The sequence below is a fragment of the Fonsecaea multimorphosa genome (genome assembly GCF_000836435.1).
Source record: "Fonsecaea multimorphosa CBS 102226 unplaced genomic scaffold supercont1.40, whole genome shotgun sequence".
Taxonomy (NCBI): Eukaryota; Fungi; Ascomycota; class Eurotiomycetes; order Chaetothyriales; family Herpotrichiellaceae; genus Fonsecaea; species Fonsecaea multimorphosa.
Window position 1 is genome coordinate 133,263 of NW_015971674.1, and position 27,622 is coordinate 160,884.

Below are 27,622 nucleotides of genomic sequence, written 5' to 3' on the forward strand. Positions count from 1 at the left end.
GTCAACCGACTTGAGGCCCTGGTCGTTGGATGAGGCGCACGAAGCTGAGGCAGCAACACCACAGCGGCCACCGCGGCATTATCTGAGCAAACACGAGCTCTCCACGTCGGCGACACGAGCTCGCGAGACTGAGCTACTTGAGCTACTTGACCGAAGGGGAAATGAGTTGTGCAACTTTGTGCCTGAGCCGTTGAAACATCAGGTGATGGTTACCGATCGCAGCTTCTTTTTTTCTCGCATAAGCTCGCCTACATGGAAAGCTCCTTGTGCATTGCCGATGGAGGGTGACATGGATCCTGTCTCTAACTCGTATCTACCAGCTCATTGACTTAAGGTCAAAGCAGGTGGCTCAGACTTCCTGGTGAGTGGCTCACACTGGCTCATGACCCAGAAGCGACGTCACCGCCAGCTCGTACGCTTTGTTGCCCAATTTTTGCTCATTTTCACTCACCACCTGGTGTCGAGAGCTGTAGTACAGACAGTTCACTGGTCCACCGTATCCCAGTAACTGGATATAAACAAAGACAAACCCCTGGTGGTTGATCGTACCTCTACCAAAGCATTTTTGAAACAAAACCCTTGGGCTATCACTTTGGCCAATAGCAAGATTCTCCCCTACAATGGGTGATCCAGGCAGGAGCTTCAGCACCCAGATTCACCACGACTTCCAGGGCAAATGGGCCCTCAAACGCCGTCGGACTCGATCACTGAGCACCAAACTCCCTGATGGCTTCGACATAGGAACTACTCTCAGCGTAAGTCAATCCCTTTCCAGTCACAAGTCTACCATAAAAATATACTACGTCCCATCTGAACTGGGTCTTGAACCGCTGGTCCGTGACTCCAAGCCACTAACAACCTTGCCTTCCTTATTCCAGGAATACTGGGCGGGCCTTGCCATTGAAGAAGAATCCGACAGAGCACTCAAGATTGGGATTGCAATCCATGATGGAACATATGGCATTGACTTTTGTGTCCACCGTATATCCCTGGACGAAGAGGAAGAGGAAGAGAGGAGTGGAGGTGGGGACTGGATTGCGGACCATGTCATCGAGGAACTATCCCACTACAGGAGGGAACATGTATGCAAGATTCTCGGTGTGGGAGTCATTGCAACTGTTCACGAAAAGAGCCCGAATTTATGCTCGAGGCTTTGGTCTGAGCTCGACATTGTTCCCATGCTGGTCACGTCAAATCCGATGATGGAAGCCGGCAACGCAAGGGCAGGAGCACAAAGAGTGGACGAGATCGCCGACTCAGCGGCTAGGAAATGTCTCGCGTAAGTTTTCAACCTTGTGGATCGTCCGCGGTCTGGTCATGACTTTTATCAGACTATATGCTCCCACAAAGCAACCGCGATTGTCAATCAGCTTTAAGAACCAGGTCGAAGTCGATTTGAGAGGTACGATTCAGCTTACCACCATCGACGACTACAAGGCATCCGTCCGAGAGCCAACGTGGCGGGCCGTGCAGAAACACATCCAAGATGTTGTCGACCGCAAGCTTAGGGTCGTCTTTTTCAGTGCGACACCCCAAGGAGGCGGAGTGGCTCTGATGCGGCACGCGTTGCTCCGGTTCTTGAAACTCTACAATGTGAACGTCGAATGGTACGTCCCGCCTCGTCTGCTAGCGATGTGCGTCGTGCTTACCTTACATATTTTCTAGGTTTGTGCCCAAGCCCAGACCCGACGTCTTCCGCATCACCAAAACAAATCACAATATCTTGCAGGGCGCCGTCCCTCCCGAAGTCCGAGCCACAGACGAGCAGCTGGGTAAGATCAAAGAGTGGATCGTCGACAATGCGGATCGGTACTGGCTCAGTGAAGGAGGGCCACTTCTTGCGCCCAAGGACGGCGGTGCAGATGTTATCATCATCGATGACCCGCAGATGCCAGAGCTCATCCCAATTGCGAAGAAGATTGCACCGGAGCGGCCGATCATCTTCCGCTGCCATATTGAAGTTCGCGATGATTTAGTCCTTGAGGATGGTAGTGCCGCTCAACACGTCTGGCGCAATATGTGGGCAAGCATCAAACAAGCCGACGTCTTCCTCAGCCACCCTGTGCGGACTTTTGTTCCACCTGAAGTTCGCAAGGAGACGCTGGGCTGGCTCCCGGCAACTACCGACTGGTAAGTATATGATCGAGAACCAAGCATCGGTGAAGTATCTGACTGAGATCCCTAGGCTTGACGGCCTCAACAAGCCTATGGATGACTGGGATCTGCAATATTACATGCATGTTCTCAGGCAGGTTTGTCAGGCTCAAAGCCTTCCACAACTTGCATACCCAGATCGGGGATATTTCACCCAAGTCGCGCGGTTTGATCCCTCCAAGGGAATTCCTGACGTTATCAAGAGCTACGCCAAGTTCCGCGATATGGTGAAAGACAAACCCAAGGAGGAAATCCACCAATTGGTGCTCTGTGGACACGGTTCGGTGGATGATCCCGATGCGACGATGATCTATGAACAGACCATGGATTTGATTCTCACACAGTTTCCCGACTTGGTCGAGGACATTATTGTCGTTCGACTGGGCCCGAGTGACCAGATCTTAAATGCCATCATGTCGCTTTCGACTGTGGCACTGCAGCTTTCAACTCGAGAAGGATTCGAGGTCAAGGTCTCGGAAGCCTTACACAAGGTAAGCACTCTGCGTGTTCCATTCTGGTCTGGGGGCGTGGTACTGACATAGCCGTAGGGGAAACCGATCATTGCGACCATCGCTGGGGGCATTCCACTTCAGGTCGAGGACTCCAGGAGTGGTTACCTTGTCCAACGTGGTGACCACGACGCTGTTGCCCGGCACCTATACGACCTAGTCAATGACAAGGATCTGTATAGGAGCATGAGCGAATACGCGCGGACGCACGTCAGCGACGAAGTGCACACTGTTGGAAACGCCCTCAGCTGGATGTACCTTGCCTCAAACGTGGCGGGCGGAAAGTCACTGAAGCCGAATGAGAGATGGATCAACGACTTGGCTCGGGAGGCTGCTGGGGAGCCATACAAAGAGGGCGAGCCACGGCTACCGCGCCACCTCTCCACTTGATCAACGAGTTGTCGCTCTGTGCTTGGGCGTTGCGGCGAGATCGGTTCTCATTATACTCCTCTACTCACTCTTTCAACTCTGAGGTTCGGCAACAGAATGCAACGCATGGGTCAACAATTTCTGATTCCCGCCGACCGGATGGTGACTGGAGGTAATTAGATTGGGGACTTTGAGACGACCAAGGAATAAGAGAAAGATTAAGAGAGGACGAGATTCTGAGAATCTGAGAGCCTCAGAGCGTCTGTAGACTCCTTGATACACACGACGCAATAGGCGAATCTCGTTCTTTGGGAATGCGAGTCAAATGGCGGTCGACGGGCAACGGCGGTTTCATTGTCTTCACGAAGTCGAATTATCGAATAATGGCCAATGACACAATCATGTACAAACACGTGGATATGACTGTAACTGGTCAAAGATCAGATCTGCGGACTCAATGACTCTGCTGACTCTGAGATATGCATGTCGAGCTGTCGAGCTGTCGAGCTGTGAAAGCGAAAGCCTTGCTTTTTCTTCCGGAGCTGCCGAGCCTTGAAATGCGCCGCGTCCTGCCCCGCGTTCCCTCGTATAGCTGTTTCTCGCGCACTGAACTGAACGAGCTTCGTTTGAAGACTATACACTAGCTTATTGATCAAGTCTGAGAAATAGAGTGTACAATCTTTCCATAGCAACATGTATCGCAAACGCAACGGTTCCCTTGGCTTCTCCTTCACCCGCTTCGCCAACGCCGCCGTCCCCAACTTCTTCGCCGATGAAACACCTTCGCACACAGTTGACCTGACTGGCTACCGCCGGGACATGTGCTACATGCATCAAATCGCCTCGGCCAACCCCTACACGCTCGACGAGCGATCCTTCTACGTCGCGGGCGTCGTCGATTCAGAGAGCGTGAGTCGGAAAGTATACGCCAAACTGAAAAAGAACGAGATCCTCAAGGAAGACGGACTGGTGGACACGTACAAGATCGGGCCCCAGTTCCCCCACCAATTGGCCCTGTTGAACATCTACCGGCAAAAGGAGCTCGTGAGAATGCTCTTCTGGTGGGAGGAAGAGTGCCAGCGTCTGCGCAAGTTGGACGCCGAGGAGAAAGATTTGGATGTGCTGATTTCTGGGGAGGAAGTCAAACTCACCACGACGGCCGAGGATGGGGCGGAGAGACAAGCCGTCAAGGAAACCTTGGACCAGTTGAAGTTCGCGAGGGAACGGGTGAGAATGAAGAAGAGACAGAGACCCAGTCAGAGGGATCCGGATGTGGAGGCCGACAAGGACGATATCATGATGGCGTTTCATGGGCGGAGCAAGAGCGTGCCGAATGTTGGTGTTGGTCCCGATGGAGGGATCGTTGGTTCGAGTCGACCGATACAAGAGGGCCAGCCGCCGCAGTACTTTCCGGGTTCATGAAGAGTACGCCGATCAAGACGAACATGATATCCGTCGGGTTGGTGACGGCACCCATTCATCAAAATGGGACACAGAGGGGTAATCATCGCAACGCAGCCGGATCCAGCCCACTACCTCGCCGGCTGCTTTTACATCCAGGTGCTGTATGCAAATCTGGAAGCTGAAGACTCTCACAAGCTCTCCTGACTATCTGTTCCCTGAGCGGTACGTCAACTCTTCTGGATTTCCGCCAGCAAAGCCGCCGACTTCCCGGAAGTGGTTCCTCTATGATTCTACGGAACACCCTTCCCTCTATCCTTTCTCTAGGGCGGCAACTTGGTGATGGGATTCAGGTACGGGCCGAGATAGATATGGTCGTCTGCCCAATCCATCAACTTGTCCCAGTCACCACAGACATGGGTGTTGTTGGCGCTGAAGGGACCCAGGATGCCCTCGAAGCGCCTTTCCAAAGTCGGGTCTGCATAGCACATGACCGATTGCCGCAGGTACTCGGTGCAATGGAACATGTGGTCCGCGGTCAACTCGTCGGGCACGATCCCGCGGACCGAATAGTCGACTGCCCATTGGAGAAGCCACTGTTATACGAAACGAACCAAACATTAGCAAACCAGGCAGAGAGTGACGAAGCAAGACCACGTGCGAGAATGGACAAGAAGAAAACTGAAAACATACCACACAATGCAGTTGATGGTACCCTGCAACGCCGTAGAACTCGCCGGGCATGCTGTCGAACGCCACACGGCCATGGCGCGCGCGATGCAGGATCTCGTGCCACGCCGGGTACGCCTTATCCTTGAATCCCATGAACGACTCGTTCCGCTGGAAGAGAACCGTCTTTTTGGTGACTAATCCCACACAGTCACGAGTCAGCTAAACCACGTACATACCCAGAGCCATATCGAAGACGCCGAAGCGAGGATGAAAGGAAGGAAGGACGGACGGACGGAGGAATCCACGACATACATTCCGGCCCCAAGATCGGAGGCATGACCCCCGGCGTGTGGATGACTTCAGTCTTGGCCTGGGGAACGTGGCGGAAGACGTCGTCCTTGGGCGTGGGTGTGATGCTGAGTTTTACCACGGTGACGGTGAGCGCCGCGCACAGGATCGAAAGCACGCCTATGCAGCACAGCAGTAGCTTCTGGATCCGGTGGGCGCGCCGGTCGTGCATCTGGTAGCCCCCGCTGCTATCGTTTTCGTCATCTTCGTCCGTGTCCCTGTGCTGTAGCATGGCTGCCAGTGCCAGGGTTGAAGATGCGGGATGGTGGTGCTGGCGCGGCTTTTCGTCAATCTGGAAAGGGGGTTGCCGTGATAGAGACGGAGGGTCGTGTTTGATGAGCGTGTCTTCCGAGGACTTGGACCAACACTCACACTCTGAACAAGGCATCTGGATTGACAGTAGTGAGAAAGGAAAATGATGAAGGAGGCTGGTCGGATACGAGCGGGCAATAGAGGGAAGTGAAGGAGGAAGATGAATTCTCGGATCAGAGAGAGAGATATATATAAGAAATACGTCCGTGCCGACTGACACACGTGGCGACCTCGAACGAGGGACCACCCTACCTGCAGTGCGGGAATACCGGGATTTCCAGACCCCAGGCAGGACACCTGCAGAGGGCGAAGTCATTCGACTTTGAATCTGTACGATTCACATCACTCGACCTCTGACGTGAATGGGGGCAGGGCTGGCTGAGTGGCGAGCTGCTGTGCGAGGTACTCTGGGGTAGGACGAAGAGCTGGTTCTTCAAATGATGACAGACACTCAGCAGGCCAGCGCAAGCCAGCCCAGATAGGGAATAAGTGAGTGAAATGGGTGGGAGAGTAGAACGGGGGACATTTTGGCTCTTTCAACCGCCGGTCCGCTCGCTACAAGAATAGTATTATTATGACCTTGGTGGCCTCCCGCTTTATCTATCTTACCAACTGAGTACGTTATTCTTCGCTATATTTAGGAGCTCCTCAGAGGGTCGAAGTGGACTTTATTGGGTAGAATCTAAACACACACGCGCCGTTCAGGGAAGTTGCGTTGTTGAGCTTGCGTTTGGAAACATAAGCAGAAACATCCCGTCGGCTCTACATCTCCTTCCCCTTCTTCTCTCCTCTCTTTCCCCCTATGATGAAAGTGACCGACTAAATGGACTGGAACTGATAATACCCATATTATCCCCTCTTCCCACACCCGCGTTGCAAAAAAGTGAACCTTTGCCCCTTTGTTGTCCAGAGAAATTCTAGGATGGGGGTTATGCGCGCGGATTGCGATATTCAGCACTTCCCGGTATCGAGGGAATCTGAGCTAGGCTTATCGCTTGGCGGTGGCGTGGTAGATGTCCGTCTCTGGAGAGCGTTTGATGGTGGCATGGTAGATGTCCGTTTCAGGAGAGCGTTTGGCAGTGGCGTGGTAAATGTCCATCTCTGGGGAGCGCTTGATTGTCGCGTGGTAAATGTCAGTCTCTGGAGCGGGAGACCGCTTTGCAGTGGCATGGTAAATGTCAGTCTCTGGGGAGCGCTTGATTGTCGCGTGGTAGATGTCCGTTTCACGCTTTGTAGCCCCCATCAATGCTGCAGTTCGAGCTTCTGATGCCTTTGTCAGTCACTCATTCTCCAAGGGTCAGCTTGCAGAACACTCACTCAAGGCGTCTGTAGCAGGAGACGTTGGCAGGGCCGAGGCCGACGCTGCAAGCAGCGCAAGAAGGGAAGTGACTTGCAGGAATTTCATGTTTGCTGATGACGGTTCAATCGAGATGGAGGAGACTGAGAAGAGAAGATTGAAGATTAGGATGCATTGAGCGGAAGTTGTCGTATATATAGTCTCAGCGACTGCCAATGCGGACGGAAAGTCGGAGGCCTTTTGAAGAGCCAGAAAGGGCTATTGTCGACTGTTCGCCACATTCACGCTGTGACTATGGAGAGCGCTTGAGCTGTTGACCAAGGCCACTCTCCTTCTCGCGGCAAGCTTCTCAATCGAGCCAGAGCACCACTGCATTGTGACGGCGGGAGACAACATTAGCCTGACGCTGGGGCAAGGGTTGAATCCGTGCATCCCTGACTGGGAAGACGGCGGACTTGCCGATTTCAGTGCAACCTGGCGCTGTGGTCTATATCTTACATCAGCTCCTACAGCAAGTAGAACCTGTCGCATGTAGACCGCGTCGCCATTTGCTAGATCGGAAACGCTGTGCTACTTCGTGAAGATCTAAGTCCGCGGTGCAATGGCTCGAGGAAACGGTCTGTGTGAGGCTTGAGGTGGCGGTAAAATGAGAACATGCTGTGTATGTATGTCGATCAGCTTCCTCCATACTTGCCATCAAGGTCGACTCGCGCTTTGGCATTACCCGATCATTCTGTTACGCTGATCCTCGATGAACCATTCGGCCCAGATATGTGTCCACAGGATTGACTCAAGAAAACACCGGGCTTAGTTCAGAGGAGAGATTGTGCGTGGGTAATCAGTTAAGACGAATCAAAGGAATGCTATGCGAGCGATGAGATAGATTGGTTGTTGGTAAGAGTACCTAGGTACTCATGTGCATCTAAAGTTTGTAGCAAAAGAGGCCACAGCCTTTTGCGTGACACACTAACCCCTTTCGGTAGGTATGATGGAGCGACTGCCAGTGGCAACCTGAAGTATCGACCACCGCCTTCACCATCATATTGGGGAAATGGGCACGCGATAGCTGACCAAGCGGGTTGGAGTAGTCACTGCACAAATGTTCTGTCGATGGCCGACTTACATGGATGTTGCACAGAGCTGTTCCCGGCGAATGATTATGCACTGATATCTCGTGCTACATGCTTTTTCTGCCCTAAAACCCCTTCTGGTGCATCGCTTGGGGGGTACAGAGAATCCCTCGAACCTGCGAGAGCCCGTCTTGATGGCTTGACAATGCCCCTACCAAAGACCTCTGAAGCCGTGAAGCCCCAAAAAGGAAAGAGCATGCGAAGCTGACTTGTTACACACCAGCGAGCAGGCTGAGCAACGAGGCAAAGATCCCCGACTCAGCTCGTTGACTCGTACATATGAACTCCTTGCCCAACTTTAGCTTGTCGTCATTCCCCCAGAAGTATGATCATCACCAGCTGACAAACCATGGGCAGACAATCCCGGGTCATGCTCTTCCTCGTTCTTGTCCTAGTTGGCTGCATTTGCTACTCAGCAGGCTCCACCTCATCTCAATGCTGGCTTGACTACTCACAGATTCGTCACACTGCACTTCCGAGGGATCTGGAGTCCGACTACGGAGCTGTTTTGAAAGGAATCGGTGCTGGCACATCAGGCTCTGTGTTTCTGCTTCTGCGGCACGCCGACAATGCTACCGTAGCAGTCAAACAGTTTCACAACTCGGCCTCCGCCTCAGATCAACATCAGCATGAGCTTTTGACTCAAAGGGTTAGGCTTGAGTATCATCTAGGAACTCTCCTCAACGGCCATCGGGGCATCTCAGAGAGCCTCGAGCTTCTCTTCGAAGAACCTTCATCGACTTGGTTTATGGTGACGGAGTTCTGTCCCAGGAGCCTGGCAAAGGAGCGTCGCTCAACCGGCTTGGGGTCGCTGACAACAATATTCCGTGAGGTTGTCGAGGCTGTGGATTATATGCACTCAAAAGGCATAGCTCACGGAGATCTCAAGCTAGAGAACGTCCTTCTGACGCCTGATGGACGACCCAAGTTGATCGACTTTGGTGCCGCCACATTCTCGGCCTGCCCGACAGAAACCCTCGGCTCAGCAGACAGTGTCAACGTCGTCCCCGGAGACTATGGCACCACAGCCTACATGCCGCCTGACGCCTTCTCACAACTCGAGTTCGACAAGGCCAAAGCCGATGTGTGGGCCCTCGGCGTTTTATTCTATGTGATGATTACGGGATCAGTTCCTTGGTCGTCTGCCTCAATAGATGACCCCAGCTACCAAGTCTATGTGACACAGGGACCGGTCGACGACAGATTCACTTCAGACCATTGCCCTAGATGGGACAAATCGACGATTCAATTCCAGACATGTTCCTCCGGAGCCTTTCATTTACTACAAAAACTGCCGCCTCACGCAAAGGAGATGATTGCGTCGATGCTAGTGCCTGAGCCACTGCAACGGCCTTCACTCCAGACTCTGTTATACTCTTTGTCCTAAATAAGAAGCCCTCCGGGTCGCGCTCGACAGACCGTGAGCACGAAGAGGAATCTCCTTAGACGAAATATGAGATGATGGTGGAGAATTAAATTCAATGGCAACTTCGTAAATTCTTGGTCGAAAGACCATTCTCTTGACTTTGTGTACCTCTGTGCTCATACTGGTCAGAATTGAAACACCTTTTCTAGAGCTGCCCAGTCCATGGCTTTCTGTTCCTTGAACTTCTCCTCCTCAGCTTCCCCTTCCTGCTCCATCAACGGGTGTACTGTGCAACCGCCTTCAAACGTCAACCACGCGTCTGCGCCTTCAAGGTCTCCTGCTCCGGGGCCTTTGTCGTCCTTGTCTGCACCTTCAATATCTGCGGGGACTCTCTCGGACTTGTCGTCCCCACCAACGTTCGCAATGCGTACGCTATGTTGATTGATCAAATACCACGCATTGGGACCAGAGCGGCCTCCGACGGTGATGCGGTGGTCATGGAGGTGTCTGATCGCTGCGGCGATCTGCCCTTTCCACTTTTCTTTATATTTCGAGAGGTCGGATGTGGTGAAAACCTTCATCCACTCTGCCAGAGTCTTCGCACGGGACACATAGTTCAAGAGTATACCCGCACAGAGTGGCTCGTTTGTTTCTAACTTGGCTTGTCCTTCGTCCGACGGTGGAGGTGCAGCGCTTTCCTCTGGTTCTGGTTCTGGTTCTGGTTCTGTATATGCGTGACTGACGACAATTCCCTGCAGTCTTGGGATATTGACTCCTTCAGCTGCACCCAAGGACGAGATCTCGGTCGACCGCGAATGCAACCGGGAATAAGCGTTGATGATGTCGAGGGACTTGTTGGTGATCTCTCCGGTAGGGACGTGCCTCGCCGGCTTATTGCAGGGCCTGAAGAAAAATACCTCACCGCTCGGCGCGCGAACCTTGTGCGGCGGACGGCGCCAGTTCTTTTCTTTGCCCAGCACAACGAGGTCTTCTGCTGGATATTGGGGGATGTCCTCCGGGAGTAAGCTGATTTCTGAGAACTTCATCAGATTGTGTTCGTACGAGGGGCGATCCACGGGTCCCTCGGTGATTTTCGGCACGACATCCGCGGTTTCCTTCTCATCCCTGACCAGCTTCAAGTCATACGTCGGCGTGTGCAGGTAGTCGTCCAGGGTCACCCATTGATGCGAGCTGGGAGCCAAGGTGTCAAGCAAGGGCAAGCAGGGCGTGATGACACAATCGCACAACGATTCCCACCGCTTCACCCAATCGTGCATGTCCGTCTTCTTGATCAGCGCGAGCCACGTCTCCGAAAAGATCGTCCCGGAGACATCTTCGAGCGAGACGCTGATCCTGAAGCACACGCCGTGCCGGTAGAAGAGCGTCCACGACGTTCCCTTCTTGTCATCGTGCCTGCCATACCGCACAATGTGGGGGACGGAGTCGAAGTAGCGGACGGTAGACATGACGATAGTTAGTAATACTCGGGTACGGAAAAAAGAGCACTTCCTCCCCGTTTGTTATGATTGAGCCCGGTGCCAGGATCTGACATGCAAGACAATGGGCAGGCGGAATGTACTATGTACTAGGTAGTTGTTAAATACGAGGAAAGGGGGGATAAGGCTGCGAGTGAACGACAAAATTAGGCAACAGCCTCTTAAATAATCTCCACTTTAAAACTGTGTCGAAACTCCACCAGATCCGTCGATCTTGAAGTCTGGGCCCGGGCCTGAGTGAACATTTCCGCTGCTAGAGGCAATGATGATATGTATTCTCCATGTCTGGTCCTGTTGACGGGATGGCACTGGTCGTCTTCATTTACTTGCTGCCATGGATGACACTACAGGACAAGCCGCACTTTTAACTTGTCACCCTCTTCTATCTCCTTTTGCCTTGCAAGCAGCTCCTCCATATCCCAAGTACAGCTCAGATACCTTCCGGCGAGCCATTCTCGTCGTTCGCTCGTGAGAAAAGCGATAGTATCCCCAGCCAATGACGGACTGTCCGTAAAACCTGCAACAAAATCAGTCATCACGCACAGAGGCCGCAATCCTGTGTTTTGGGAGGGACTTACTCGCGTGTGTCTCCTTAGGCATTGCTCCGGCTAGCTGAGTCATGACTCCCCCGGGATGCACTGAGAAGGCGAGCAACCCCTGCATCCTCTGTTCCACCAGGAGGAACTCGGTGAGTTTGAGGATGGCGAACTTGGACGTGCCGTATGCGCTTGCCTCGGGGCGGAGGTTATGAGCCGCCACTGAGTTGACGTTGACGAGGGTCTGTAGGCCGTCCGCTGTCCCATTCAAGAGCGGTGTAAAGAACTTGCACATCAGGAAAGTCCCCCTCAAGTTGACTTCAAGCGTCTTCCACCACGAGTCAATCTTGGCTTCCACAATCGGCAGTGCCGGGGTCATGAACCCGGCGTTGTTCACCAGGACATCCAGCCTCTGTGAAGATTTCTGCACTCTAGCTGCCGCCGCTGCAACGGAGGCACTGTCTGTCACATCCAAATCAAGTAGGAGAACCGTGGGAGGAGGTCTACCGCATTGCTTCGCTGCATTCTCGATCTCGATACTGACAGGAGGATCTCCGAAGCCGTCAGGACACCCTAGGCCGATGAACGACGCCCCGGCTTGGGCAAATGATATGGCAATTGCCTTCCCGATCCCACGATTCCCTCCAGTAATGAAAACGGCCCTGCCGGTATGATTTGACTTGGCCCTCGAATCAATGAAAGGGTATGTGTCGTTGTGGATTACTTGAGTGAAGTTTGCACCTATTCGTGCAGGTCAGCCTGTTCGCCGCCGCCAACGATATTTTGGAGAGGACCCCAGCCATGGCAAACTCACCATTTGGAGGCGTCACTGGAGGGTACGCTGCCATATCGTCAAGGGAACTCGTTAGATCGAACTGGACTGAAAATCGGCCAAAAGCAAGGCATTCCTGGCTCCGACTGAGGCCTTTTTATTGTTCTTGTCCTTCCTCGGACTTTCTCAGTCGTCAAATAAACCCCGTCGACTAGCTACATGCCGAGCACGGGAGAATCGTAAATACGACTATCTGAGTCTGTTTTAAGTTTGAAGCCAGAAAGGCAGAATCCTCGCGTTACCGAATTGCCGGGTAAACCGACAAACCCTGAAGAATTGGAGAGGTCGAGTGTCAAGGAGACCAGACGATATATCACTTCGTCGCATGGCTGGTCAAAAAATGCAGGCAGAGACTTGCCTAGAAGGACTGGGATCCTGAATATTACTGCAATACCTCATGGGGCTGCCTGGGGGTCTTTCGATGGAGATGGACGTATAAAAGTTGAGGTTTCCAGGGCAAAGCTGTGATATCCGAAGCCATCTCCAAACCAATGTTGAGCGGGGCAAGAGCTTACAGCGATGGAATATAGCTGGAGTCTAGACCACGTCCACCAAGACCTGATGGAGGGCTAGGGCTGACTATCACGTAGGCTGACCTGCGAGCAATGGGCGAGATCGACACCAATGATGGGTGTCCCCAAGGCACCCGGTCTAAGGACATCCCATTGGTCTTGGAGGCCGGGGCCAAGTGATGATGAGTACAACAGCGGAAGGAAGCCGCTCTATCTTACGCCCCATGAACACCAAAAGACGTTGTATCCAGCAGTCAATTTTAACGACAACTCGACAGGTGGGCGGAAAGAGCAATGGTTGGTATCCCAGGAAAATCGCAAGGCTGTAACACTTGCAGAAGGAGAAAGATCAGAGTAAGTATGAACTCGCTTGGCTGCCAGCATCTCTTAAGTAACCTGTGTTAGTGTGACCTCCAAAAGCCGTTATGTCAAAGATGCATCTCTTCACACAGGCAGTGCGAGGGCTATGAACGATACCCGGTCTTCATCAACCGCAACCAGGCAGGTCTCCAGAGAAGAGAACGCTTGGAAGAAGTCAGGTGCACCCGACCACAGTCCGCGCTGCAGAACCAAGACAGTACTCGTATTACTTTCTCCGTACCCTCCCCGTCTCAACTCATCGAAGATCAACTTCTATCGTGTTTCTGGGAAGGCTACTCCACAGACTCGTCCCAGCACTCCGGGGCAAGAGAGCCCGCGTGGCTATACCATTCAATCAACATCTCAGGACCGACAACTTCATTGAGACAAGCTCTTCTCTCGCTGGCATACATCCGGACAGGCAGGCTGCAAAGCAACCAGACACTGATTCTAAAGGGGCAGGAAATCTACGGCCAGACCCTTCGACTTATGCAGAGTGCTCTGTACGATTCCACGCTGGTGCTTCACGATGAGACCCTCGCGGCGGCTCGGTGCATGGTCTTGTACGAAGCGTTCGAGTCGACATCCGAAGACATGGACGCCTGGCAAAGCCACATCATGGGTATAGCCCGAATCATCCAGCTCCGGGGTCCCGGCCGTCATCGCGACCCCCTGTCCAAATCCATTCTCGAGTCCATGCGCTACAACGCCATGATCGTCTGTCTCGCCCGGAGGGAGTCGTCGTTTTTCAGCAATCCGGATTGGTTGCTGCAGCCCTGGGCCGACGATACACCCAAGGATATTGAGCAGAGGATTTATGACTATGGCTTCACCTTGTCTAACCTCATTCAGATGGGAGAAGCTGCCTACCAGCGCTCGGATCGAGCAGAGATACTTCGGATCCTGGAACAGATCAGAAATAGCTATGTTGGCATGACGGCACTGCATGAAGAACTGCTCGCCATGCAGCCCGAGCACTATCCCCTAGCCGCGCATCATCACGTATTATTGGCAATTGATGAACGGCCATTCGGCGAGACGACACATGCCATCACCTGCGCGATTCTGCTCGCCCTCGACCTGTTCTTTTCCACCTATGCCGCGGCACTGATTGACAAGTGCGCCGACTTTCTCAGCGACGGGCACGAGCACGGGTACCACGATTCTCTCATCCTGGCAGGGATTTCCCGCTATACTGACCCAGCCCGTCGGCTCGACTTGGCGAGGCAGATCCTTCGACTCCTGCAGTATTGTCTGCAGACGACACCGTTCGAGTACGCGCGACCGAGAATCATCTTCCCTCTGAACGTGGTGAGATGGGAGCTAAGGACGATTCCCCAAGACCGGGCGCAGGTCCAAGCGTTGTTTGACACCATTGCTTCGGCAAACCAGTTTCGCATCGCACGCAGCGTGCAGAATGCGGGCAGCAAGACCTTGCCGAGCGTTGTCTCGTGGAGGAGGAAGCGGTGAGCGCCGGGGGTTCTTGTTGGATTTTCGGTACTTCTCTGAAGCCCCTTGACTACGAGCCTATGGGCAACATGATGGGGCAGACCACAGAAACGGCAGGCGACGACTGGTTTCAATTTCAACGAGATCTAAACTCGACTTGGAAGAGGCTGAAAGGTTGTGGTATGAGCATGTCCAAAAATGTTCTATTGTATTCATCATAATGAGAAATTAACAGCAGCAAACCGTATGTATAACGTCAGTTCGTGCTTCTAGTCTAATTAGTGTATTTTTATATATCCATTCCTTTCGCCATGTAACTCTGAACAAACCCTTCCCCCCCTTACTTTCCTGGAAATGTCCTCCTGGTCTTGCATACCCTCTTCACAGCCTCCTTCTCCTTCTTTATGCTCCTCCCAGCCTCTCAGCCGACTCGGCCGAAGAGCTAGGGCTAGCCGATCTGACACTTGAGGACACGGCCTTTTCGGGACTCGACTCGTCCGGGACCAGCTGCTCAAGGCCGGTCTTGAAGACGAAGCCTGGATGCGCGGGGATCAGGCAGATGGAGGCGAGGATGACCATCCTACATGGACAGAGTCAGCAATTTTGCGTACTGGGCCGAGAAATCAACGGCAGGTAGATTACTCACACCGACTCAAAGACAATGAACAGCGTCTGATCCCGCAGCGCTTGACTGGTGCGCTCGTACCCTCCGCTCAGCTCGTAGACGCGGTAGCAGCAACGGATCAGAATCAGGATGGTGGCGGCGAAGAGGAAGCCGCTGAAGACGACGAAGCGGATGGGCGGACGGGTGGTCAACCACACGGCGCGGCTGCGGAAGGCATAGTCGATGGCCAGGACCACAAACGCCGTCAATGTGAAAACCTGGAAAGCTAGGCCGGCCAGAGCGATGTCGACGCCGGCCTTGTCACCCCCGTCGGACGTCGACGATATGGCGCCGCCGGCGGCCTGGAGGACCAAGCTCACGATGTCGCAGGGGATGAAGATCCAGTAGAAGTACTTGGGCGCGAAGCGCGAGGAGGGTATCGAGATGTACCTCACGCTGTTGGGAGGGGTTAGATGAGATGGAATGGGATCAGGCAGCGAGTGCGGATGGCTGGGACTTACATCTGCGCGAGCAGCACGTAGATGGCGGCGGAGAAGAAGACGGGCCCGATGGTGATCAGGACTGGTAGCTCGTTAGACGACCCGGTCACGCTGGGGGGAGGGAATGCTCTTACCAATCTGGATAATGAACCCAGACTGCGCCCACGGGTTCTGCCAGTACAAGATTCGCCCAACGTACCCGATAATCTCATCCACGCAGCCCAGCAGCATCAGGCTCATGAAGCCCCATGTCTTGTACCGCCACCCAAGGATGGCCTGGGCGACCATGCAGAGAGCGTAAAGGGCGATGAAGACGCCGCTTGCACCAAGGGACGGGCGGTATCCGTAGACGCTTAGCTCGATCGGGCACACTGAGATGGTGCAGTTGGCGCTGTGGCCGCCGGCGATGTAGAGAGTGCCATTTGGCGTGATGAAGACGGGTTCGTGCGAATTCGTCATTGTGGGAGAGCCTGGAGAGGGTATGTAGAGGGGAAGGAAGGGAAGGAACCAATGTAGTTGGTGAAGAAGTCTGCTTGGGTGTGGAAGAGTGCGAGAGTAAGGAGCTGACTTGTGTTAAAGGACAAGGGAGTGTATATACTCTGTATATGATCTGTTGCTGTGCTTCGGTCGATTGTGGAACAGTTCTTCGTGAGGTTCTTGTGGCGAATATATATACCAGCAGAACACATGGCCGACCCTGACGATGCATACATCCTTACTGACCGTCATAGAGAGATGAGTCTGAAGACCTCGCATGTTGAGGTGCCACCTAGTTCATCGTGCCTGTATCACAACAACTATAGCCATAGCGACCATCCTAAATTCGGTCCTGCTTGCGATGAGGCCGTAGGACCTCGGCGGTTGACTGCGAACCAATGACCCAAGAAGGACAGGCACTCAGCAAATGAGGTCCGAATACGTCAGGCGAACTCTCTCAATGGGCCAGAAGCGGTGCCTGTCCTGGATGGACAGGGCAATACGTCCTGCGGAGTAAAACTCGTGGCACATACCATGTCAGGGTGTTTTCGATGATGCCTGGATACGAGCTAGACATGCGACGCTGGGGTGGTCAAAGGCACTGCGTATTCGGTACCTGGCGGATCATCAATCGGCTGAGCGCCCCCTGTCCACCGAAGAAGTGGTGGCTCCACAGATCTCATTATTGCGGGATTTCCAACGTGCGTATTTGTCGTAGGTATGGAGCACAGCTCATGCATGAAGAAAGATCTAGTAAGTTAGCACAGTTTCAGTGGAATGTCTGGTGGAAAATGAGTATTTGGAAGATGTCTAGAAAAAAAGAGGGACCTCATATCAAGATGGAGTGCCGGGACCTCCTCCACTGCAACGTCCGTAAGCTGTAACACTGCTGCCACCACCCAATCGTTCCCGACCCTGCATTCCCCCGTCGCAAGTTGCACCCTAAAGAAGGAAAAGCGCCAACCTCCTGGCCTGCTTAAGCGAGATCAACGCGTCATGAGCAAGCGATGAGCCTCTGACTGCAGATCCAAGAGCTTGGTCGGCCAGATCTCGCAGAATGAATGCTCGAAGCGCTATAGCGAGTCTCCTAAAATAGGAGGCTGTGTGCAGTAATATAGCAAACAGACCTACTGCGACAACGCTGAGGATTGCCGGCGCATACCAAGGCGCCAACGTCATCACCATTCTCCTGCATCAGGCCGCCAACTCCCAAGATTCTCGAGAAAATCTACGTGGGCAGTCTTCTCCTTTGGAATTTCGACCTTTCGACTTTTCCCTGCGGCCATTACGGTAAACAACAGGCCAATGACGGCCAACAATCACTCGAATTTAGAAGGTGCCCGCCCATAAGCACAACCAACAGCCAGGAGGTCGGCCGAAAATTGAGATGCTCGAGACCCAACAACAAGCGAGTCACCACCAGCCAATCGTGACTTCTGCGGAGCACCTCGTACACTTGGAGACGGGATTGTCAATAACAAGCAGAATGCCAAACGATCGAGGGGAAAGGTACGTCTGGGATATCAACAGAAGACAAAGGCAGCAGTGATGACAGAATAATGGCGGGATCGAGAATTGGGCCGAAATGCGGACCATCCGACCGTCCGGCTTCGTATTTGCTTGGGGAGCATGGACAAATATATCAAGCATATATCCAGCGAGAGAGGATGAAGCTTTGATTGCAACAGCCTGAACTCAGCGCAGGTTCACGGAGTCATCTGCATCATGTCTCCGCCATAGGTGATGAGAGCATGGCAGTATACAACCACCACAGGTGGCCTCGAGAAGAACCTCCTCCTCAATGCATCTGCCCCAGTACCCCAGCCCTCTCCAAGCCAGCATCTTGGCCGGATCCTGGCAACCTCATTCAATCCTGTTGACTATAAAATTGCCGAAATCCGGCTTGTGAGCTACTTCGCCATCCCGAAGCCAGCAACACCTGGCATTGATGTATGCTTTTCTTCAGCCGGCTTGATCGCTCGACTGCGGCGGCTGCTTACCTCTTCCAATGGCAGGAACATGCTAATAAACACCCTCAGTTTGCAGGCTATCTGGTCACCCCTGCCGCTGGATCCGCCTTGAAACCTGGTCAACTTGTCATCGGAGCCTCGGGCACATCACTCTTGGCCGGAGGGGGCTTGGCTGAATATGCCGTCGCGAAGGACGATCAAATTGTGGCTATTCCGGAAGGCTTGGGCCCAATATTGGCATCCACAATTTTTGTGGCGGGAATAACAGCCCACCAATCGATCGTTCCATATGTTAAGGCGGGAGACAGGATATTCATCAATGGCGGTTCTGGAGGAGCAGGAGTCTTTGGCATTCAGTTTGCGAAAGCCGTAGGGTGCCATGTCATGACCACATGTTCGAGCACCAACGTCGAACTCTGCAAAAGTCTGGGAGCGGACGCTGTTATTGATTACAAAAAGCAGAACCCATTGGAAGCTCTGAAGGCCGGTTCGCACCAGTTTGATCATGTCGTCGACAACGTCGGCTCAAACTTCGAGCTCTACTGGAAGTGCCACGAATATACCAGGCCCGGCGCCTTGTTCATGGCTATCGGCGCAGACATCTCGGGAGCTTTCGTCATGGATACCATATCCAGAAAGTATTGGCCTGCTTTCCTTGGGGGCGGAAAGCGGCAGTCGGTCCATTTTGCCCCCAAAGCGCAGCCTACAGATCTGGAAAAGATCGCAACCTGGATGAAAGAAGGCAGGGTGCGGGCCGTGATTGACGAGCAGTTTACATTTGAGCAGGCTCATCAGGCGATTGAGAGATTAAAGACAGGCCGCGCAAAGGGGAAGATCGTGGTTGAGGTTTCCTCCTATGGCTCAACACAAGTCTCGATGCGTTTTTGGAGAGGACCGTTTTGTGCATTGTATACGGTTACTGGATGAGCTCTTGCGAGCAGCTCTTTATCGACAGTAGTCTTTATCGACAGTAGTCTTTATCGACAGTAGTCTTTATCGACAGTAGTCTTTGTCGACAGTAGTCTGTGTTTTTCATGCATTCGCTAGGCTGGGGAGTTGTTGCTACCAGGTATTGTCCTCTGCAGAAACAACTCTTGCTGTGGGGACCGACTGCGCCACATCCACGCCAAGCTTTGTCCTGGCGAGAAAAGATGGAGTACCTCGTACAAACAGCTCGAAGCTCACATACGACGCACCCCAGCAGTGCCGCTTCTATAAGCTCTCACCCTCCAGCAACCCTCTAGACTCGACAATGCCAAGACGCGGCGTTGGGCGGCTCGGACAGTCCCTATGCCCGGATCTACTCCAGCAAGCCAGGACAACTCTCCTGGGAGTCTGGCACACGCTACTGCCCAGGACCACTCTCCCAGGCAGCGAACGGATGCCAGGCTGTCCGCCTTCCTTAGGATATCGACCCTAGGGCGTCTGCTATTGGAGACCTGGCCCGCGACTCATGTCCTGCGGTCCTTTCTATCCTGTGACCAAACGTGTCCCAAGACGGACGGGCTGGAACACGTTGTCTTCTGGGACTACGCTCCTAGTTCGTTCAGCGCCCCAGGACTTTCCCGCACCCCAGGAGCAGTGCCCCAACTGTGATAGGACATGGATCTTAGGCGCTATGGAGGTTGCCCAGGACGCCTCTAGAGCTGCACTAATGGACTCTCTGTTCGCACTGGCGGTGTCCTGCTGGGGAAGGCTGCGGCTCGGCCACGCTGTCTGAACTGAAGGCCTGGATCTTGCTGTGCCATGTTCGTCCCGCCCACACTCGCCCCGTGAGGCTGCGACATTTCCCATGTCAGCCAGCAGCGGTCAATGGCATGCCTATGTCTCGCCGCAGAATATCAGCCCGGCGTATATCAGACACACAAGCCAATGTAAAGACTATTGTACCAAATGGTACCCTCCAAAATCAGCTCCCATTCAATCCAAGCAGGAATGATATTGTTCCAGGTCATCTTGAACCAACATTGAAGCCGGCGAAGGTCGCCTTAGCCCTGGCAATCTGTCCAGGGCAAGTATGTGAACGAGCAAGGCATGCGTCGGTAAGACTGCTGTCTGCCTTTCCACGCATCTCTCGATCCTTGGCCGAAGCCGGCGTGTGGCTGCTGCAATCTATTCCATGCTCCGTTACACATCCCGTGAAACTGCTACTGGAAAGGACTGTGGCAGGCAATGCTGCAGCAACATATCCTTCCACCCAGAGGAAGCACGAAAACACGACAACATCTGAACAAAAGCCGAGCGACCACAGCCAGCTGTTGACACACGCCACTTTGGTTTGGGAGGCTATGTTCTCCGTCAACTCGGCCTCGTGGGGGCTGTGGCCTACCCCACCTGAAGTTCTGCCTCAATCAATTACTTCTAACCTTCAAAAAGCCCTTCGTTTTCCTCAATTCCAGGTGTGACCCTAAGCAGTTGTTGCTCTTCCTCGCAGTCACAAAATTGTTACGGCCATTCAAGGATGTCTTTCGGCTTCTCTGCCAGCGACGTTATCGCTCTCTTGAATTTGGCGAGAGGCGTATACAAAGGGTGGAAAAGAGCCTGTGGTGACTATGCCGAGATTACCCGCGAGCTGGATGCATTTAAAAACATTATAGCCAGGGTGGAAGTCGAAACTCGAGCACCCAGTTCGTTACTTCAACGAGATCCCCAGGCCCTCAAAGAGTGCAGAAAGCTGTTGAAGGGATGCAGCCCTCTCCTCGAAGGATTGCGCAAAATCCTGAGGGAATATTCGAGCCTTGGTACAGATCAAAAAAGTACTTGGGAGCGAATCAGGTTTCAGAGCAGCAGTCTGCAGTCCCTTCGCGATGAACTTGTTAGAAAGACGACATGCTTACATGCCTATCTCTCCGCGCTTGGATTCAGTTCACTTGGCCGCATCGAGAACGGAATGAGTTCACTTGGCCGCATCGCGAACGAAATCTTTCCGCAGCTGCTCGACAAAATGACCGATTTGGCCAGACAGAGCAGAAATAGGAATGCCTCTCTCTCTTCTCTAACAACATATGATAACGATGATAAAACAGTCTGGCAGGAATTTCGGAGGGACCTCTGCACATCAGGCTTCAGGAGTTCAGATATCAGGCAGTTCGCCCCGGCGCTCAAGACCTTCCTTAGACAACTTCAAAGCACTGGATATCTAGATGAAGAAAATCCCCAAGAATTCTCGTCCAGGTCAGCCACTTTCCTAACTAATCGGTCCAAATGCTAAGTATGTTTCAGTCCTTCGCCACAGCGATCACCTAGTGTAGATCGCGAAACCCAGCGGCAAACACCCTTTACGGATATATGGATTCAGCTCGCTAATGAGAATCAATACGTGGACGAGGCCCGAGTAGACGGAAAAGGGAAACAGCGCAGTACAAGCCAGTACTCTTTGCCAAATAACTTGCCATCCGAAAATATTCCAGAACATGACAGTCAACCAAAGCACCCTTCCACAGAACATTTGCAGAGCTTTATAGGGAACAAGAGGTTGACAAATGAGCAACCTCAATTCACTGACAACGAAATAACTTCTGGTGATGATGAGGACTGCTCTGACCTGTACTCGGAATCAAGTGGAGATGAAGTCGAGGCTGCCGGAGAGCTCTTAGCGGAAGGATCTGACATCAGCATTTCTTGCACTGATATCGCAACTCAACTATTCAAGGCATCACTCAATGGCCGCTTCCAGGAAGTCGACCTACTTCTTATGAGAGGAGTTGATATAACAGCTACAGATGAAGAAGGGTGGACAGCACTTCATTATGCGTCACTTGGAGGCCATGCTGAAATTGTCGAACTTCTCATGGCGAACGGAGCGGAGTTTACGATCACAGATGAAGAAGGGTGGGCACCTTTACATTGCGCTTCAGACCGAGGTCACGTCGATGTTACCATCCTACTCCTGAGGAACGGAGCCGATGTGACGGCTATGGATAAATCCATGATAACGCCACTGGAACGGGCGAAGCTTAGGGAACACGTCGAACTCGCCGAACTTCTCCAGGAGTCTTTCCGTTCTCTCGGGGGAATATCTCAAGCGAACGTGTTCTAGGCACTGGCTCAAGTCATTGCTTCGCCAAAAAGCCGATGTACTCCATATTCTTGGGGCTTGATGCGCCGGCTCTCGAGGCACACCAGGCTTATCAAGCAAGGAGGCTATCGGGGCCTAAAGGTAGGGCAGCGGCCTTCTAGGCCTCTTCTATGTCGTACACCAAAGCTGATTCTTCTAATGTTGGCTGGATTTCTGATCGTTGGACTAGGACTATTATTTTCCTTGAGAGATCAGGAAGTAGCAAAAGGAAACGCATCCAGGATCTCCAGACAGAGGACAATCAAGGGTGGAGCATCGGCATCCAGCGGCAGAAACTGGTCTCTGAGCTGGATGGATTGGTTGCTGAGCAGTGCGTACTCTGTGGAGATTTGGGCATCAAGTAAATTGATGAGATTTTTCATTCGTGACGGCGGGGATGTTGCTGCATGGGCCATCTGATATTCACCCAAGGCTACAGCCCCTGATATCGACTCGCTCTACTCTTCAGCCCCGGCAGATTATTCAATATGTACTTCTCTCCTACCCAACATCCCCTTCCTCACTCTTAACGGGATGCAGCAACACACTCCTCAAACACATCCTCCCCCTATCTCCCTCCCACTCCGCCCCTCCCTCCCCATCGACGCGATACCCCAACCACCTTCGCCACAGCCGTCCCGCGAACCCAGAGTCATAGTAATACGTCCCACCCCTGAAATTATGCTGCGGGATCTCGCTGAACACGCTCTCGCCGTTACCCCCACTCTGCCCCGTGGTCGGGTCGCTGTTGAAGATCTCGTCAATGTACTCGGGCGGACTCCAGCGGCGGTTGAAGTAGACCGGGTGCGGGGCGAAGACGGCTTTGAGGCCGTGATGCAGGGCCATCGAGGCAGGAAACATTTCACCGCACATCGAGTGTCGGCCCACGGCGGTTTCCTTGTGCATGACTGTCAGGAGGCGGTGGGAGAAGCGGGCCGCCGTGACGATGGAGGCGCGGCGCGGCGGGATCGGGAGGGCCGTGTTGTAGCCGGAGACGTCGGCGCGGAAAATCCAGAATGTTCCCTCGGGTTGGAACATCGGGAGGAAGGTGATGTAGTCGGCGGGTTCGGAGATGCCCCAAGTAGAGGAGACGTCGTTGCTGTCTCGTGTGGATGTTGGTGTTCGTGGGATGTTGAGCGTTTCATGGTAGTCTCCGCCAAAGACCCTGGCTCGTCCGTCCTCGTCCCAGCCGGGGAACACCTGCGGCCCATAGATTTCCTGCCCACTGCCATTCTTCGCCCGGATCGCCGTGTCCTCTACAAACGACTCCCAGCTCTCGTGTTCTTCTGGGATGTAGAATCGATCATTCCTCTCCCACAGACCCCGCCTCGGTTGCTGTTCGGCCCAACGCGAAGTTCGATCGAACAACTCGTACCAGTGACCCACGTAGCGTAAATCCATCTCCCAGTTCCAGAAAAACTCGTACTCCGGATGAGACGTGGCGAACCACTGCAAAGCCATGTGCATACTTCGTCCTACACTGTGGATCCGGCCCGGGCGGTTGAACTGCGGTTCGAAAGGGCCGGGATAGACCAACTTCATCAGGTCTTCGGTCCAGAGGGTCGCCATGGACCGGTATTCTGGAGGCACCGTTTGCTCGATGACTTGATTGTAGATCTCATCGGATGCGAAGATGGGTGCGCCGGATTTGACCTGGATGAGGAGGTGGATATCGTATTCGGCGCCGGAGTTCAGGTTGAGTTCGGTGATCAAGGAGCGGAGGTAGAGGTGACTGTAATTTGTCCATTGATACTCGTCCCACAGGCGAAGGACAACGGCGGTTCTCGGCACATAACGTTGAGTTTGCGCGTTATTCGTGTCTTGCGTCACGGCTGGGGAAGGGTTGCTGGGCCAAGCTGTCGTATGATGGAAGGCGTCGTCCGTGTAGCTCGACACACTAGTAAAGCGATGTTGATTCTTCTCATGACAAGCGGTTTGGGCACGGCCAAGATCAACCTTACGCCAATCGATACGAGACAAAGGCTCGGTGCCATTGGTGTCGCCGTGCATTCCCAGACCAGTCCCGCCTCTCTCGATCTCGTAGCCCAGCCCGTAGGCCATATACCTGCCGTAGCGGTCAAAGCAGACGTCTTTGTTGAGACCAAGGACGTCATATGACCCAAGCATGGGCTCCGGTAGAGCGTGAGGTACACTTTGATAAGCCCGAATCAGGGGTGGAGAGATCTTGTTTTCGTTGTCGAGGAAACACTTTTCGATAGGTAGACTTTCAGAGGCATGCGCTGATCGGTAAGGATTGTATTCGAATGGTTGCGGATACACCTTGCCGATATTGTCCGAGCCCGAGTCCAGAGCGGGAGGTATGCCGTGTCCATCACCTTCGGTGTCACTGGCAAACATCGTCCGCAGGCCTTGGTAGTACCCTTTGTCAAGAGGGAATCTCTGCCAAGCAAATCGCACTGGTGGCTCAGCTATTGACTCTTCTTCATGGTATGTTTGCAGCGTTGATTTTCGAAAGACCAGAATCATGCACACCAGTACCGTCAGGACAAATATTGTCAGGTATTTGAAGCCCCATTTGGGCGGATAGTGGAAGCGCAAAGTCGAACTTGGACTAGAAGGTGGTGAGATGAACGTGGCATCTTCTTGTTGCCGCAGAATATGATAGCGACGATGAGTGGAAAGGCGGCGCAAGCGATTGAAGATCTCAAGGGCTTGCCCCTTTAGATTGTCCATGTTGTCTTCGTGGTCGAAGATAAAGGCGATCTCGACGAGTTTCTTTTCGCGGCGGCTCTTCAGCTCGACCTTGATTCGAAGTCCATGGCATTCTTCGACGATCGTATGGTGAGGAGGAGGTCACAGAAGCCCATTGCCCACCAGCCATCCTTCTGTGGCAGCTTGGTCTACCATCCTTACTTCGGTAATACTGCAAACCGAGAAATCGCAAAGGTTCATGGAGGACGATATTCGACGGTTTCGACTTTGGCGCCCACTGGCATGGCCGATAAGGTGTCATTGACTTGCTGAGCTGTTGTCCGCCAATGAGAATTCTTTCCCCAAGGGCCAGCATTTGAGCTGAAGCAGCATCGCTGGCAGGTTGCCACCAGCGAGCCTAGACAGAACCATGGCAGAAAGCTTCTACGCCATTGCGCGGGGCAAAAGGATAAGTTTTACTGGGATGAATCACCTTGTTGGGTAACTGCTCACGAAGGGGCTGGGGATGTGGGGGGAGGGGGAGGGAGGGGCACTTCTCCTCTCCAAGGGACAACAGGAGGAACGACATCACATTCTAGGGACTTGAATCTTGAAGCAGAATCTACTAGGTACCTAGGTACCGAGTACTCAACTAGCCCCCACTTAGGCGGCTCGTCCTCGAGTCTCTAGGCGGCGGTGGCAGGAGTGCAAAAAGGTCTCGTGAGGCAAATCCGCCTCAGCAGCGTCCAGCGCCTGCAGCGCACGCTCTTCGGCCACTTCTCGAAGTGCCGGAACATAGACAGGCCCAAGGCCTAATAGTAGTCCGCATCCCACGGAGCTACTTTTCGGTTGCGCGTCCGCCAACCGCAGGGCCGAACACTTTCTAAGCGAACGCCCACATCCACAGCGCATTCGCGCCTGTGAAAACAATCACCTGCGTGCGCACACAGCGTGATTCGAACCCGCGACTCGCGCGCAGTTCCAGACAGACTCTCCATGGCCATAGGGAAACACCTCGTGCACAAGGGCCCTACCCGGGGGAGAAGCACAAATTCTCGAAAGTGTCCTCAACATTCCTAGGCCTCAGCCTGGAAAAGACCAAATTCGCAGAATTCGACACAAAATCTACTAATTTTAATATATAATGTTATTCCTCACACCTCAGCTGCCAACGAAGTACTACCTAGGTACATATTACGTTCTTTTTGCTATTTGCTCTTCGCTCGTACTCTAAGCGAAGCTCGACCAAGAATCCGGAAGGAGTCAAGAAGCCTTTTTTCAGCACTCTTATCCAAGTTATCCAATCTACTAATAGAGCCGATGGAAAAAGAAGAAAGACCTCGCCGAACGCTACAGCTCTAGCTCATTTTTGCTTGGCAACTCAACGAGTCGAAATCCGCTTTGAGCTCCTTCTGACCTGGACGCTGGACCGTGCACTCCCAACATCCTCGTCGCCGCTCACCACACGAACATCAAGTCGTGCGATGTGATTGAGATATATCGACTAGATATACTTCGACGATATACTCTGCGTCTCGATGAGCGTCGGATAACTCCCGGAAAACAAGTCCTTCCTGTTGCATCTCCTTCCAAAATGGACCCCGCGCAGCTTCCCCTGCATCTTCAAATCATGCACCTGCGCAAGGTTCTTTCGTCGAACCCTACTCTTGTGACTGTGCTCACCTGTGCTGCAGCCCTCAATTTGCCAAACTGGTACCTCGCCGGCGGCGCCTTGTCGCAGACAATCTGGAACAGCGTCTCCAAGCTTCCACCTGAGACAGGGATCCGCGACTACGATCTCGTCTATTATGATGATTCGGACTTGTCGTATGAGGCGGAGGACCTAGTCATTCAGGCCGGTAAGCGTCAATTTGGCGATGTCCCTGTCGAGGTTGAAATTCGAAACCAGGCACGGGTCCACTTGTGGTACGAAAAGAAGCACGGCGTTCCGTGTCGACCACATACTAGCGTTGAGGCTGGAATTGACACGTGGATCTCCACAAGCGCCATGCTGGGTGTCAGGCTAGACGAGCTGGGTGGGTGGGTCGTGTATGCCCCTCGAGGATTGTCTGACTTTTTCAACATGGTGGTGAGGCCTAACCCAGTTCTGGGGAAAAGAGAAGCATATGACAAGAAGGTCAAGCGGTGGAAGGAGATCTGGCCAAACCTTATAGCCGAATCCTGGCCGGGGGAGATGTGGCAAGCACCCTAGAGCCACTGGGCGATCGAAGATGCCACTAAGGACTGGCCCAGGTTGAACCCCATCCGATCAGCGTTGGCAAAGGAATAGGCAGGGTAAGTGTCCGGAGGAAAGTTCGAAAAAAGTAAACCGTGGAAGTCGGTGGCGTCGGCTTTCGATAGAGTGGCGACGGATGAAGCAAGAACGGAAATCGTCACCCCTGCAACCTTCTCCAACCAAAGCACCGATACGCATGCCCACGCCAGTCGACAAGACGTGTGCCCACTGGACCGGAAGGGCTCGGATGATTCTTGAGGGAGGAGGCAAAAGGACAATCCCAGTCGTCCGAAGCACAGAATGTCCAAGCTGGAAGATGGTGAGAGCGTGGAGATGGGTTACGGAGGCATAACCGAAGATGAGAACATTGGGGGAATGTGCAG

At 53.3% G+C, this 27,622-nt stretch overlaps 13 protein-coding genes across 13 annotated transcripts; 7 read left to right on the plus strand and 6 right to left on the minus strand.

The window, feature by feature from the left end:
• Positions 1-620: 620 nt before the first annotated feature.
• Z520_11575 (uncharacterized protein) lies at positions 621-3,053 on the plus strand (the record flags this gene model as incomplete). Its single annotated transcript, XM_016782063.1, has 6 exons — positions 621-755; positions 879-1,279; positions 1,332-1,607; positions 1,666-2,130; positions 2,186-2,645; positions 2,703-3,053. 6 exons carry the CDS (start codon positions 621-623, stop codon positions 3,051-3,053), a joined length of 2,088 nt encoding a protein of 695 aa, XP_016626846.1.
• A 672-nt stretch (positions 3,054-3,725) lies between these two features.
• Positions 3,726-4,454, plus strand: Z520_11576 (uncharacterized protein; the record flags this gene model as incomplete). Its single annotated transcript, XM_016782064.1, has 1 exon — positions 3,726-4,454. One exon carries the CDS (start codon positions 3,726-3,728, stop codon positions 4,452-4,454), a length of 729 nt encoding a protein of 242 aa, XP_016626847.1.
• A 302-nt stretch (positions 4,455-4,756) lies between these two features.
• Z520_11577 (uncharacterized protein) lies at positions 4,757-5,685 on the minus strand (the record flags this gene model as incomplete). Its single annotated transcript, XM_016782065.1, has 3 exons — positions 4,757-5,029; positions 5,127-5,299; positions 5,418-5,685. The coding sequence occupies 3 exons, from the start codon at positions 5,683-5,685 to the stop codon at positions 4,757-4,759; spliced, it is 714 nt and encodes a 237-aa protein (XP_016626848.1).
• A 1,068-nt stretch (positions 5,686-6,753) lies between these two features.
• Positions 6,754-7,170, minus strand: Z520_11578 (uncharacterized protein; the record flags this gene model as incomplete). The annotated part of the gene is made up of 2 exons (XM_016782066.1): positions 6,754-7,028; positions 7,083-7,170. The coding sequence occupies 2 exons, from the start codon at positions 7,168-7,170 to the stop codon at positions 6,754-6,756; spliced, it is 363 nt and encodes a 120-aa protein (XP_016626849.1).
• A 1,371-nt stretch (positions 7,171-8,541) lies between these two features.
• On the plus strand, positions 8,542-9,579 carry Z520_11579 (uncharacterized protein; the record flags this gene model as incomplete). The annotated part of the gene is made up of 1 exon (XM_016782067.1): positions 8,542-9,579. The coding sequence occupies one exon, from the start codon at positions 8,542-8,544 to the stop codon at positions 9,577-9,579; it is 1,038 nt and encodes a 345-aa protein (XP_016626850.1).
• Positions 9,580-9,743: 164 nt separating this feature from the next.
• Positions 9,744-11,024, minus strand: Z520_11580 (uncharacterized protein; the record flags this gene model as incomplete). Its single annotated transcript, XM_016782068.1, has 1 exon — positions 9,744-11,024. One exon carries the CDS (start codon positions 11,022-11,024, stop codon positions 9,744-9,746), a length of 1,281 nt encoding a protein of 426 aa, XP_016626851.1.
• A 374-nt stretch (positions 11,025-11,398) lies between these two features.
• Positions 11,399-12,407, minus strand: Z520_11581 (uncharacterized protein; the record flags this gene model as incomplete). The annotated part of the gene is made up of 3 exons (XM_016782069.1): positions 11,399-11,571; positions 11,633-12,331; positions 12,401-12,407. The coding sequence occupies 3 exons, from the start codon at positions 12,405-12,407 to the stop codon at positions 11,399-11,401; spliced, it is 879 nt and encodes a 292-aa protein (XP_016626852.1).
• A 642-nt stretch (positions 12,408-13,049) lies between these two features.
• On the plus strand, positions 13,050-14,764 carry Z520_11582 (uncharacterized protein; the record flags this gene model as incomplete). Its single annotated transcript, XM_016782070.1, has 2 exons — positions 13,050-13,288; positions 13,387-14,764. The coding sequence occupies 2 exons, from the start codon at positions 13,050-13,052 to the stop codon at positions 14,762-14,764; spliced, it is 1,617 nt and encodes a 538-aa protein (XP_016626853.1).
• A 381-nt stretch (positions 14,765-15,145) lies between these two features.
• Z520_11583 (uncharacterized protein) lies at positions 15,146-16,306 on the minus strand (the record flags this gene model as incomplete). Its single annotated transcript, XM_016782071.1, has 4 exons — positions 15,146-15,323; positions 15,390-15,803; positions 15,869-15,929; positions 15,982-16,306. 4 exons carry the CDS (start codon positions 16,304-16,306, stop codon positions 15,146-15,148), a joined length of 978 nt encoding a protein of 325 aa, XP_016626854.1.
• A 1,761-nt stretch (positions 16,307-18,067) lies between these two features.
• Positions 18,068-19,221, plus strand: Z520_11584 (uncharacterized protein; the record flags this gene model as incomplete). The annotated part of the gene is made up of 2 exons (XM_016782072.1): positions 18,068-18,274; positions 18,364-19,221. The coding sequence occupies 2 exons, from the start codon at positions 18,068-18,070 to the stop codon at positions 19,219-19,221; spliced, it is 1,065 nt and encodes a 354-aa protein (XP_016626855.1).
• A 1,534-nt stretch (positions 19,222-20,755) lies between these two features.
• On the plus strand, positions 20,756-22,333 carry Z520_11585 (uncharacterized protein; the record flags this gene model as incomplete). The annotated part of the gene is made up of 2 exons (XM_016782073.1): positions 20,756-21,468; positions 21,517-22,333. 2 exons carry the CDS (start codon positions 20,756-20,758, stop codon positions 22,331-22,333), a joined length of 1,530 nt encoding a protein of 509 aa, XP_016626856.1.
• Positions 22,334-22,852: 519 nt separating this feature from the next.
• Positions 22,853-25,045, minus strand: Z520_11586 (uncharacterized protein; the record flags this gene model as incomplete). Its single annotated transcript, XM_016782074.1, has 1 exon — positions 22,853-25,045. The coding sequence occupies one exon, from the start codon at positions 25,043-25,045 to the stop codon at positions 22,853-22,855; it is 2,193 nt and encodes a 730-aa protein (XP_016626857.1).
• Positions 25,046-26,597: 1,552 nt separating this feature from the next.
• On the plus strand, positions 26,598-27,215 carry Z520_11587 (uncharacterized protein; the record flags this gene model as incomplete). Its single annotated transcript, XM_016782075.1, has 1 exon — positions 26,598-27,215. One exon carries the CDS (start codon positions 26,598-26,600, stop codon positions 27,213-27,215), a length of 618 nt encoding a protein of 205 aa, XP_016626858.1.
• Between the last annotated feature and the right edge of the window lie 407 nt (positions 27,216-27,622).